This window comes from Carcharodon carcharias (assembly GCF_017639515.1).
Source record: "Carcharodon carcharias isolate sCarCar2 chromosome X unlocalized genomic scaffold, sCarCar2.pri SUPER_X_unloc_2, whole genome shotgun sequence".
Classification (NCBI taxonomy): domain Eukaryota; kingdom Metazoa; phylum Chordata; class Chondrichthyes; order Lamniformes; family Lamnidae; genus Carcharodon; species Carcharodon carcharias.
In genome coordinates, this window is record NW_024470875.1 from 502,207 (window position 1) to 515,281 (window position 13,075).

At 65.6% G+C, this 13,075-nt stretch overlaps 1 protein-coding gene across 1 annotated transcript in view; it reads left to right on the forward strand.

Annotated features, from left to right (window-relative positions):
- Nucleotides 1-12,376, forward strand: part of LOC121275093 (nck-associated protein 5-like) — a 31,508-nt gene extending 19,132 nt beyond the window's left edge. The window contains exons 4-5 of the mRNA XM_041182507.1: nucleotides 11,389-11,679; nucleotides 12,263-12,376. Coding sequence (XP_041038441.1) covers nucleotides 11,389-11,679; nucleotides 12,263-12,282 — 311 coding nt within the window. The 3' untranslated portion in view covers nucleotides 12,283-12,376. The remainder of the gene's footprint in view (nucleotides 1-11,388; nucleotides 11,680-12,262) is intronic.
- Nucleotides 12,377-13,075: the final 699 nt, after the last annotated feature.

Consider the following 13,075-nt stretch of genomic DNA (forward strand, 5'->3'; position numbering starts at 1 on the left):
TCTCCCCGCGGGAGCCAGTCCCACATTCTCCCCGCGGGAGCCAGTCCCACATTCTCCCCGCGGGAGCGAGTCCCACATTCTCCCCGCGGGAGCGAGTCCCACATTCTCCCCGCGGGAGCGAGTCCCACATTCTCCCGGTGTGAGCGAGTCCCACATTCTCCCCGCGGGAGCGAGTACCACATTCTCCCCGTGGGAGCGAGTCCCACATTCTCCCCGCAGGAGCGAGTCCCACCTTCTCCCCGCGGGAGCGAGTCCCACATTCTCCCCCCTCCCCGCGGGAGCGAGTCCCACATTCTCCCCACGGGAGCGAGTCCCACATTCTCCCCGCTCCCCGCGGGAGCGAGTCCCACATTCTCCCCGCGGGAGCGAGAGCGAGTCCCACATTCTCCCCGCTCCCCGCGGGAGCGAGTCCCACATTCTCCCCTCTCCCCGCGGGAGCGAGTCCCACATTCTCCCCGCGGGAGCGAGTCCCACATTCTCCCCGCGGGAGCGAGTCCCACATTCTCCCCGCGGGAGCGAGTCCCACATTCTCCCTGTGGGAGCGAGTCCCACATTCTCCCCGTGGGAGCGAGTCCCACATTCTGCCCGCGGGAGCGAGTCCCACATTCTCCCCGTGGGAGCGAGTCCCACATTCTCCCCGCGGGAGCGAGTCCCACATTCTCCCCGCGGGAGCGAGTCCCACATTCTCCCCGCGGGAGCCAGTCCAACATTCTCCCCGTGGGAGCGAGTCCCACATTCTCCCCGCGGGAGCGAGTCCCAGATTCTCCCCGCGGGAGCGAGTCCCACATTCTCCCCGTGGGAGCGAGTCCCACATTCTCGCCGCGGGAGCGAGTCCCACATTCTCCCCGCGGGAGCGAGTCCCACATTCTCCCCGTGGGAGTGAGTCCCACATTCTCCCCGCGGGAGCGAGTCCCACATTCTCCCCGCGGGAGCGAGTCCCACATTCTCCCCGCGGGAGCGAGTCCCACATTCTCCCCGCGGGAGCGAGTCCCACATTCTCCCCACGGGAGCGAGTCCCACATTCTCCCCGTGGGAGCGAGTCCCACATTCTCCCCGCGGGAGCGAGTCCCACATTCTCCCCGCGGGAGCGAGTCCCACCTTCTCCCCGCGGGAGCGAGTCCCACATTCTCCCCGCGGGAGCGAGTCCCACATTCTCCCCGTGGGAGCGAGTCCCACATTCTCCCCGTGGGAGCGAGTCCCACATTCTCCCCGTGGGAGCGAGTCCCACTTTCTCCCCGTGGGAGCGAGTCCCACATTCTCCCCGTGGGAGCGAGTCCCACATTCTCCCCGCGGGAGCGAGTCCAACGGTCTCCCCGTGGGAGCGAGTCCCACATTCTCCCCGCGGGAGCGAGTCCCACATTCTCCCCGTGGGAGCGAGACCCACATTCTCCCCGCGGGAGCGAGTCCCACATTCTCCCCGCGGGAGCGAGTCCCACATTCTCCCCGCGGGAGCGAGTCCCACATTCTCCCCGTGGGAGCGAGTCCCACATTCTCCCCGCGGGAGCGAGTCCCACATTCTCCCCACTCCCCGCGGGAGCGAGTCCCACATTCTCCCCGTGGGAGCGAGTCCCACATTCTCCCCGTGGGAGCGAGTCCCACATTCTCCCCGTGGGAGCGAGTCCCACATTCTGCCCGCTCCCCATGGGAGCGAGTCCCACCTTCTCCCCGCGGGTGCGAGTCCCACCTTCTCCCCGCGGGAGCGAGTCCCACATTCTCCCCGCGGGAGCGAGTCCCACATTCTCCCCGCGGGAGCGAGTCCCACATTCTCCCCGTGGGAGCGAGTCCCACATTCTCCCCGCGGGAGCGAGTCCCACATTCTCCCCGCGGGAGCGAGTCCCACATTCTCCCCGTGGGAGCGAGTCCCACATTCTCCCCACTCCCCGCGGGAGCGAGTCCCACATTCTCCCCGTGGGAGCGAGTCCCACATTCTCCCCGCGGGAGCGAGTCCCACATTCTCCCCGCGGGAGCGAGTCCCACATTCTCCCCGCGGGAGCGAGTCCCACATTCTCCCCCGCGGGAGCGAGTCCCACATTCTCCCCGCGGGAGCGAGTCCCACATTCTCCCCGCGGGAGCCAGACCCACATTCTCCCCGCGGGAGCGAGTCCCACCTTCTCCCCGTGGGAGCGAGTCCCACCTTCTCCCCCGCGGGAGCCAGTCCCACATTCTCCCCGCGGGAGCGAGTCCCACCTTCTCCCCGCGGGAGCGAGTCCCACATTCTCCCCGCGGGAGCGAGTCCCACCTTCTCCCCGCGGGAGCGATTCCCACCTTCTCCCCGCGGGAGCGAGTCCCACATTCTCCCCGTGGGAGCGAGTCCCACCTTCTCCCCCGCGGGAGCCAGTCCCACATTCTCCCCGCGGGAGAGAGTCCCGCGTTCTCCCCACTCCCCGTGGGAGCGAGTCCCACCTTCTCCCCCGCGGGAGCCAGTCCCACATTCTCCCCGTGGGAGCGATTCCCACCTTCTCCCCGCGGGAGCGAGTCCCACATTCTCCCCGTGGGAGCGAGTCCCACCTTCTCCCCGCGGGAGCGAGTCCCACATTCTCCCCGTGGGAGCGAGTCCCACATTCTCCCCGTGGGAGCGAGTCCCACATTCTCCCCGCGGGAGCGAGTCCCACATTCTCCCCGCGGGAGCGAGTCCCACATTCTCCCCGCGGGAGCGAGTCCCACCTTCTCCCCGCGGGAGCGAGTCCCACATTCTCCCCGCGGGAGCGAGTCCCACATTCTCCCCGCCGGAGCGAGTCCCACATTCTCCCCGTGGGAGCGAGTCCCACATTCTCCCCGCGGGAGCGAGTCCCACATTCTCCCCGTGGGAGCGAGTCCCACATTCTCCCCGCGGGAGCGAGTCCCACATTCTCCCCGCGGGAGCGAGTCCCACATTCTCCCCGCGGGAGCGAGTCCCACATTCTCCCCGCGGGAGCGAGTCCCACATTCTCCCCGCGGGAGCGAGTCCCACATTCTCCCCGCGGGAGCGAGTCCCACATTCTCCCCGCGGGAGCGAGTCCCACATTCTCCCCGCGGGAGCGAGTCCCACATTCTCCCCGCGGGAGCGAGTCCCACATTCTCCCCGCGGGAGCGAGTCCCACATTCTCCCCGCTCCCCGCGGGAGCGAGTCCCACATTCTCCCCGCGGGAGCGAGTCCCACATTCTCCCCGCGGGAGCGAGTCCCACATTCTCCCCGCGGGAGCGAGTCCCACATTCTCCCCGCGGGAGCGAGTCCCACATTCTCCCCGCGGGAGCGAGTCCCACATTCTCCCCGCGGGAGCGAGTCCCACATTCTACCCGCGGGAGCGAGTCCCACCTTCTCCCCGCGGGAGCGAGTCCCACATTCTCCCCGCGGGAGCGAGTCCCACATTCTCCCCGCGGGAGCGAGTCCCACATTCTCCCCGCAGGAGCGAGTCCCACATTCTCCCCGCTCCCCGCGGGAGCGAGTCCCACATTCTCCCTGTGGGAGCGAGTCCCACCTTCTCCCCGCGGGAGCGAGTCCCACATTCTCCCCGCGGGAGCGAGTCCCACATTCTCCCCGCGGGAGCGAGTCCCACATTCTCCCCGCGGGAGCGAGTCCCACATTCTCCCCGTGGGAGCGAGTCCCACATTCTCCCCGCGGGAGCGAGTCCCACATTCTCCCCGTGGGAGCGAGTCCAACATTCTCCCCGCGGGAGCGAGTCCCACATTCTCCCCGCGGGAGCGAGTCCCACATTCTCCCCGCGGGAGCGAGTCCCACATTCTCCCCGCGGGAGCCAGTCCAACATTCTCCCCGTGGGAGCGAGTCCCACATTCTCCCCGCGGGATCGAGTCCCACATTCTCCTCGTGGGAGCGAGTCCCACATTCTCCCCACTCCCCGCGGGAGCGAGTCCCACATTCTCCCCGTGGGAGCGAGTCCCACATTCTCCCCGCGGGAGCGAGTCCCACATTCTCCCCGTGGGAGCGAGTCCCACATTCTCCCCGCGGGAGCGAGTCCCACATTCTCCCCGCGGGAGCGAGTCCCACCTTCTCCCCGCGGGAGCGAGTCCCACATTCTCCCCGCGGGAGCCAGTCCCACATTCTCCCCCGCGGGAGCCAGTCCCACATTCTCCCCGTGGGAGCGAGACCCACATTCTCCCCGCGGGAGCCAGTCCCACATTCTCCCCGTGGGAGCGAGTCCCACATTCTCCCCGTGGGAGCGAGTCCCACATTCTCCCCGCGAGAGCGAGTCCCACATTCTCCCCGTGGGAGCGAGTCCCACATTCTCCCCGTGGGAGCGAGTCCCACATTCTCCCCGTGGGAGCGAGTCCCACATTCTCCCCGCGAGAGCGAGTCCCACATTCTCCCCGCTCCCCGCGGGAGCGAGTCCCACATTCTCCCCGCGGGAGCGAGTCCCACATTCTCCCCGCGGGAGCGAGTCCCACCTTCTCCCCGTGGGAGCGAGTCCCACATTCTCCCCGTGGGAGCGAGTCCCACATTCTGCCCGCGGGAGCGAGTCCCACATTCTCCCCGTGGGAGCGAGTCCCACATTCTCCCCGCTCCCCGCGGGAGCGAGTCCCACATTCTCCCCGCTCCCCGCGGGAGTGAGTCCCACATTCTCCCCGTGGGAGCGAGTCCCACATTCTCCCCGCGGGAGCGAGTCCCACATTCTCCCCGCGGGAGCGAGTCCCACATTCTCCCCGCGGGAGCGAGTCCCACATTCTCCCCGCTACCCGCGGGAGCGAGTCCCACATTCTCCCCTCTCCCCGTGGGAGCGAGTCCCACATTCTCCCCGCTCCCCGCGGGAGCGAGTCCCACATTCTCCCCGCGGGAGCGAGTCCCACATTCTCCCCGCGGGAGCGAGTCCCACATTCTCCCCGCGGGAGCGAATCCCACATTCTCCCCCTCCCGTGGGAGCGAGTCCCACATTCTCCCCGCGGGAGCGAGTCCCACATTCTCCCCGCGGGAGCGAGTCCCACATTCTCCCCGCGGGAGCGAGTCCCACATTCTCCCCGCGGGAGCGAGTCCCACATTCTCCCCGCGGGAGCGAGTCCCACATTCTCCCCGCGGGAGCGAGTCCCACATTCTCCCCGCGGGAGCGAGTCCCACATTCTCCCCGCGGGAGCGAGTCCCACATTCTCCCCGCGGGAGCGAGTCCCACATTCTCCCCGCGGGAGCGAGTCCCACATTCTCCCCGCGGGAGCGAGTCCCACATTCTCCCCGTGGGAGCGAGTCCCACCTTCTCCCCCGCGGGAGCGAGTCCCACATTCTCCCCGCGGGAGCGAGTCCCACCTTCTCCCCGTGGGAGCGAGTCCCACCTTCTCCCCCGCGGGAGCCAGTCCCACATTCTCCCCGCGGGAGAGAGTCCCGCGTTCTCCCCACTCCCCGTGGGAGCGAGTCCCACATTCTCCCCGCTCCCCGCGGGAGCGAGTCCCACATTCTCCCCGTGGGAGCGAGTCCCACCTTCTCCCCGCGGGAGCGAGTCCCACATTCTCCCCGTGGGAGCGAGTCCCACATTCTCCCCGCGGGAGCGAGTCCCACATTCTCCCCACTCCCCGCGGGAGCGAGTCCCACATTCTCCCCACTCCCCGCGGGAGCGAGTCCCACATTCTCCCCACTCCCCGCGGGAGCGAGTCCCACATTCTCCCCACTCCCCGCGGGAGCGAGTCCCACATTCTCCCCGCGGGAGCGAGTCCCACATTCTCCCCGTGGGAGCGAGTCCCACATTCTCCCCGCGGGAGCGAGTCCCACATTCTCCCCGTGGGAGCGAGTCCCACATTCTCCCCGCGGGAGCGAGTCCCACATTCTCCCCACTCCCCGCGGGAGCGAGTCCCACATTCTCCCCGCGGGAGCGAGTCCCACATTCTCCCCGTGGGAGCGAGTCCCACATTCTCCCCACTCCCCGCGGGAGCGAGTCCCACATTCTCCCCACTCCCCGCGGGAGCGAGTCCCACATTCTCCCCACTCCCCGCGGGAGCGAGTCCCACATTCTCCCCACTCCCCGCGGGAGCGAGTCCCACATTCTCCCCACTCCCCGCGGGAGCGAGTCCCACATTCTCCCCGCGGGAGCGAGTCCCACATTCTCCCCGCGGGAGCGAGTCCCACATTCTCCCCGCAGGAGCGAGTCCCACATTCTCCCCGCGGGAGCGAGTCCCACATTCTCCCCGCGGGAGCGAGTCCCACATTCTCCCCGCAGGAGCGAGTCCCACATTCTCCCCGTGGGAGCGAGTCCCACATTCTCCCCGTGGGAGCGAGTCCCACATTCTCCCCGTGGGAGCGAGTCCCACATTCTCCCCGCTCCCCGCGGGAGCGAGTCCCACATTCTCCCCACGGGAGCGAGTCCCACATTCTCCCCGCGGGAGCGAGTCCCACATTCTCCCCGCGGGAGCGAGTCCCACATTCTCCCCGCGGGAGCGAGTCCCACATTCTCCCCGTGGGAGCGAGTCCCACATTCTCCCCGCGGGAGCGAGTCCCACATTCTCCCCGCGGGAGCGAGTCCCACATTCTCCCCGCGGGAGCGAGTCCCACATTCTCCCCGCTCCCCGCGGGAGCGAGTCCCACATTCTGCCCGCGGGAGCGAGTCTCACATTCTCCCCGCGGGAGCGAGTCCCACCTTCTCCCCGCGGGAGCGAGTCCCACATTCTCCCCGCGGGAGCGAGTCCCACATTCTGCCCGCGGGAGCGAGTCTCACATTCACCCCGCGGGAGCCAGTCCCAGATTCTCCCCGCGGGAGCGAGTCCCAGATTCTCCCCGCGGGAGCCAGTCCAACATTCTCCCCGTGGGAGCGAGTCCCACATTCTCCCCGTGGGAGCGAGTCCCACATTCTCCCCGTGGGAGCGAGTCCCACATTCTCCCCGCGGGAGCGAGTCCCACATTCTCCCCGTGGGAGCGAGTCCCACATTCTCCCCACTCCCCGCGGGAGCGAGTCCCACATTCTCCCCACTCCCCGCGGGAGCGAGTCCCACATTCTCCCCACTCCCCGCGGGAGCGAGTCCCACATTCTCCCCACTCCCCGCGGGAGCGAGTCCCACATTCTCCCCACTCCCCGCGGGAGCGAGTCCCACATTCTCCCCGCGGGAGCGAGTCCCACATTCTCCCCGTGGGAGCGAGTCCCACATTCTCCCCGCAGGAGCGAGTCCCACATTCTCCCCGCGGGAGCGAGTCCCACATTCTCCCCGCGGGAGCGAGTCCCACATTCTCCCCGCAGGAGCGAGTCCCACATTCTCCCCGTGGGAGCGAGTCCCACATTCTCCCCGTGGGAGCGAGTCCCACATTCTCCCCGTGGGAGCGAGTCCCACATTCTCCCCCGCGGGAGCGAGTCCCACATTCTCCCCGCGGGAGCGAGTCCCACATTCTCCCCGCGGGAGCCAGTCCCACATTCTCCCCGCGGGAGCGAGTCCCACATTCTCCCCCGCGGGAGCGAGTCCCACATTCTCCCCGCGGGAGCGAGTCCCACATTCTCCCCGCGGGAGCGAGTCCCACATTCTCCCCGTGGGAGCGAGTCCCACATTCTCCCCGCGGGAGCGAGTCCCACATTCTCCCCGCGGGAGCGAGTCCCACATTCTCCCCGCGGGAGCGAGTCCCACATTCTCCCGCTCCCCGCGGGAGCGAGTCCCACATTCTGCCCGCGGGAGCGAGTCTCACATTCTCCCCGCGGGAGCGAGTCCCACCTTCTCCCCGCGGGAGCGAGTCCCACATTCTCCCCGCGGGAGCGAGTCCCCCATTCTGCCCGCGGGAGCGAGTCCACATTCTCCCCGCGGGAGCGAGTCCCACATTCTCCCCGCGGGAGCGAGTCCCAGATTCTCCCCGCGGGAGCCAGTCCAACATTCTCCCCGTGGGAGCGAGTCCCACATTCTCCCCGCGGGAGCGAGTCCCAGATTCTCCCCGCGGGAGCGAGTCCCACATTCTCCCCGCGGGAGCGAGTCCCACATTCTCCCCGCGGGAGCCAGTCCAACATTCTCCCCGTGGGAGCGAGTCCCACATTCTCCCCGCGGGAGCGAGTCCCAGATTCTCCCCGCGGGAGCGAGTCCCACATTCTCCCCGTGGGAGCGAGTCCCACATTCTCGCCGCGGGAGCGAGTCCCAGATTCTCCCCGCGGGAGCGAGTCCCACATTCTCCCCGTGGGAGTGAGTCCCACATTCTCCCCGCGGGAGCGAGTCCCACATTCTCCCCGCGGGAGCGAGTCCCACATTCTCCCCGCGGGAGCGAGTCCCACATTCTCCCCGCGGGAGCGAGTCCCACATTCTCCCCACGGGAGCGAGTCCCACATTCTCCCCGTGGGAGCGAGTCCCACATTCTCCCCGCGGGAGCGAGTCCCACATTCTCCCCGCGGGAGCGAGTCCCACCTTCTCCCCGCGGGAGCGAGTCCCACATTCTCCCCGCGGGAGCGAGTCCCACATTCTCCCCGTGGGAGCGAGTCCCACATTCTCCCCGTGGGAGCGAGTCCCACATTCTCCCCGTGGGAGCGAGTCCCACTTTCTCCCCGTGGGAGCGAGTCCCACATTCTCCCCGTGGGAGCGAGTCCCACATTCTCCCCGCGGGAGCGAGTCCAACGGTCTCCCCGTGGGAGCGAGTCCCACATTCTCCCCGCGGGAGCGAGTCCCACATTCTCCCCGTGGGAGCGAGACCCACATTCTCCCCGCGGGAGCGAGTCCCACATTCTCCCCGTGGGAGCGAGTCCCACATTCTCCCCGCTCCCCGCGGGAGCCAGTCCCACATTCTCCCCGCGGGAGCGAGTCCCACATTCTCCCCGCGGGAGCGAGTCCCACATTCTCCCCGCGGGAGCGAGTCCCACATTCTCCCCGTGGGAGGGAGTCCCACATTCTCCCCACGGGAGCGAGTCCCACATTCTCCCCGTGGGAGCGAGTCCCACATTCTCGCCGCGGGAGCGAGTCCCACATTCTCCCCCGCGGGAGTGAGTCCCACATTCTCCCCGCGGGAGCGAGTCCCACATTCTCCCCGCGGGAGCGAGTCCCACATTCTCCCCGCGGGAGCGAGTCCCACATTCTCCCCGCGGGAGCCAGTCCCACATTCTCCCCGTGGGAGCGAGTCCCACATTCTCCCCGCTCCCTGTGGGATCGAGTCCCACATTCTCCCCACACCCCGCGGGAGCGAGTCCCACATTCTCCCCGCGTGAGTGAGTCCCACATTCTCCCCGTGGGACCGAGTCCCACATTCTCCCCGCGGGAGCGAGTCCCACATTCCCCCCGCGGGAGCGAGTCCCACATTCTCCCCGCGGGAGCGAGTCCCACATTCTCCCCGCGGGAGCGGGTCCCACATTCTCCCCGCGGGAGCGAGTCCCACATTCTCCCCGTGGGAGCGAGTCCCACATTCTCCCCGTGGGAGCGAGTCCCACATTCTCCCCGTGGGAGCGAGTCCCACATTCTCCCCATGGGAGTGAGTCCCACATTCTCCCCGCGGGAGCGAGTCCCACATTCTCCCCGCGGGAGCGAGTCCCACATTCTCCCCGTGGGAGCGAGTCCCACATTCTCCCCGTGGGAGCGAGTCCCACATTCTCCCCGCTCCCCGCGGGAGCGAGTCCCACATTCTCCCCGCGGGAGCGAGTCCCACATTCTCCCCGCGGGAGCGAGTCCCACATTCTCCCTGCGGGAGCGAGTCCCACATTCTCCCCGTGGGAGCGAGTCCCACATTCTCCCCGTGGGAGCGAGTCCCACATTCTCCCCGCTCCCCGTGGGAGCGAGTCCCACATTCTCCCTGCTCCCCGTGGGAGCGAGTCTCACATTCTCCCCACTCCCTGTGGGAGCGTGTCCCATTTTCTCCCCATTCTCTGGGCAAAGAAGTTTCTCCTGAATCCCCCCGAATGGATTTATTAGTGACCTGTCTTATATTGATGGTCCCTGGGATACGGAGACCAGAACTGTGCACGTTGCTCCAAGTGTGGGCTAACCCAGGGATACGGAGACCGGAACTGTGCACAGTGCTCCCAGTGTGGTCTAACCCAGGGATACGGAGACCGGAACTGTGCACAGTGCTCCCAGTGTGGTCTAAAACAGGGATACGGAGACCGGAACTGTGCACAGTGCTCCCAGTGTGGTCTAACCCAGGGATACGGAGACCGGAACTGTGCACAGTGCTCCCAGTGTGGTCTAACCCAGGGATACGGAGACCGGAACTGTGCACAGTGCTCCAAGTGTGGTCTAACCCAGTGACACGGAGACCGGAACTGTGCACAGTGCTCCCAGTGTGGTCTAACCCAGGGATACGGAGACCGGAACTGTGCACAGTGCTCCGAGTGTGGTCTAACCCAGGGATACGGAGACCGGAACTGTGCACAGTGCTCCCAGTGTGGTCTAACCCAGGGATACAGAGACCAGAACTGTGCACAGTGCTCCGAGTGTGGTCTAACCCAGGGATACGGAGACCGGAACTGTGCACAGTGCTCCGAGTGTGATCTAAACCAGGGATACAGAGACCAGAACTGTGCACAGTGCTCCCAGTGTGGTCTAACCCAGGGATACAGAGACCGGAACTGTGCACAGTGCTCCCAGTGTGGTCTAACCCAGGGATACAGAGACCGGAACTGTGCACAGTGCTCCCAGTGTGGTCTAACCCAGGGATACGGAGACCGGAACTGTGCACAGTGCTCCGAGTGTGGTCTAACCCAGGGATACGGAGATCGGAACTGTGCACAGTGCTCCCAGTGTGGTCTAACCCAGGGATACGGAGACCAGAACTGTGCACAGTGCTCCCAGTGTGGTCTAACCCAGGGATACGGAGACCGGAACTGTGCACAGTGCTCCAAGTGTGGCCTAACCCAGGGATACGGAGACCGGAACTGTGCACAGTGCTCCGAGTGTGGTCTAACCCAGGGATACGGAGACCAGAACTGTGCACAGTGCTCCAAGTGTGGTCTAACCCAGGGATACGGAGACTGGAACTGTGCACAGTGCTCCGAGTGTGGTCTAACCCAGTGACACGGAGACCGGAACAGTGCACAGTGCTCCGAGTGTGGTCTAACCCAGGGATACGGAGACCGGAACTGTGCACAGTGCTCCGAGTGTGGTCTAACCCAGGGATACAGAGACCAGAACTGTGCACAGTGCTCCAAGTGTGGTCTAACCCAGGGATACAGAGACCAGAACTGTGCACGGTGCTCCAAGTGTGGTCTAACTGAGGTATAGACCAGAACTGTGCACAGTGCTCCTAGTGTGGTCTAACCCAGGGATACAGAGACTGGAACTGTGCACAGTTCTCCCAGTGTGGTCTAACCCAGGGATACGGAGACCAGAACTGTGCACAGTGCTCCCAGTGTGGTCTAACCCAGGGATACAGAGACCAGAACTGTGCACAGTGCTCCCAGTGTGGTCTAACCAAGGGATACGGAGACTGGAACTGTGCACAGTGCTCCCAGTGTGGTTTTACTAAGACATGTCAATGGCTGTTCACACTGTCCCCTGGCTATACATCTTTTTTCCCCTGTTTAACACCAGGGTCCAGTTTCCAGACACGAACACTGGACAGCGGGATTGGCACATTCCCTCCACCAGACACAGCTGGCTGTGTTCTGGGAAAATCGTTCCCCCGGACAAAACTGGGCCAGCAGGAACCTCCGACTGCAGTGCGGGGCATGACAAGGGGAATGGGAAACATCACACGCAAGGCTCGGACATTGGAGAGGGAGCTACAGTCTCCAGGACACGCTCACAGAGGTCAGGACACGCAACCTGCACCAGACATCCACCATGTACCACGAGAGAGGGTTCATGAGCTGACGGCATCAGGTAATAGACCTAACAGTACAGAGGGAGCCCCACACTGTCACAGGGTCAGTACCGAGGGAGCGCCGCACTGTCGGAGGGTCAGTGCTGAGGGAGCGCCGCACTGTGGGAGGGTCAGTGCTGAGGGAGAGCCGCACTGTCGGAGGGTCAGTACTGAGGGAGCGCCGCACTGTCGGAGGGTCAGCGCTGAGGGAGCGCCGCACTGTGGGAGGGTCAGCGCTGAGGGAGCGCCGCACTGTCGGAGGGTCAGCGCTGAGGGAGCGCCACACTGTGGGAGGGTCAGTGCTGAGGGAGAGCCGCACTGTCGGAGGGTCAGCGCTGAGGGAGCGCCACACTGTGGGAGGGTCAGCGCTGAGGGAGAGCCGCACTGTCGGAGGGTCAGTGCTGAGGGAGCGCCGCACTGTCGGAGGGTCAGCGCTGAGGGAGTGCCGCACTGTGGGAGGGTCAGTGCTGAGGGAGCGCCGCACTGTCGGAGGGTCAGCGCTGATGGAGTGCTGCACTGTCGGAGGGTCAGCGCTGAGGGAACGTGATGAACAGTGAAATCAAACGTAAGGAGAGCTGATGCTTTTTGCTTTTTTTCTTACAGATCGATCTGACCTGTCATGATGACACTGGACAGGAGCCCCTCCCAGGCCCGTCGGACTCCGTATCCTCTGGGTGGCCGCTATTCACTCCTGGTTCCTGAATTGTGTCGGCCGGCGGGGGTGGGGGTGGGAGGGGGGTGTGTGTGCGTGCGCTTTGCTGTCAGCCTGAGCAGATATTGGAAACGCTGTGGAGGGAACACCCCCCAGGAGGGGTCACTCTCTTCACACAGCCCACCCCGGGGTCCGCACTAACTCCCCTTGCTCTCCCATCCTCCCTGGGTGAAGGATCTGTACCCGTTTCACACCCCCCCCGCCCTATCCCCATCCCCTCGACTTACCCACCTTGTCCCCATCGTCCTCCAGCCAACGACAGCACGTAAACCCAGGAAGGAAAAGGCTCAGTAACAGGGATAGGATCAGCCCCCGATGCTGTCCTGTCCGTCAGACATTCAGGTGGTTTCTAACACCACACGGCCCTGAGACAGTGGGTACAGTTCCCCAGCACGGGTAGTCTCTCCATGCCTCAAAGCCCATTGGAATCGCCTCGTCAACAAGGAAATGTGAATAACATTGACATCATCATGTGTGGTCTAACTGAGGGATACGGAGACCGGAACTGTGCACAATGCTCCCAGTGTGGTCTAACCCGGGGATACGGAGACAGGAACTGTGCACAGTGCTCCCAGTGTGGTCTAACCCAGGGATACGGAGACCGGAACTGTGCACAGTGCTCCAAGTGTGGTCTAACCCAGGGATACGGAGATCGGAACTGTGCACAGTGCTCCAAGTGTGGTCTAACCCAGGGATACGGAGAC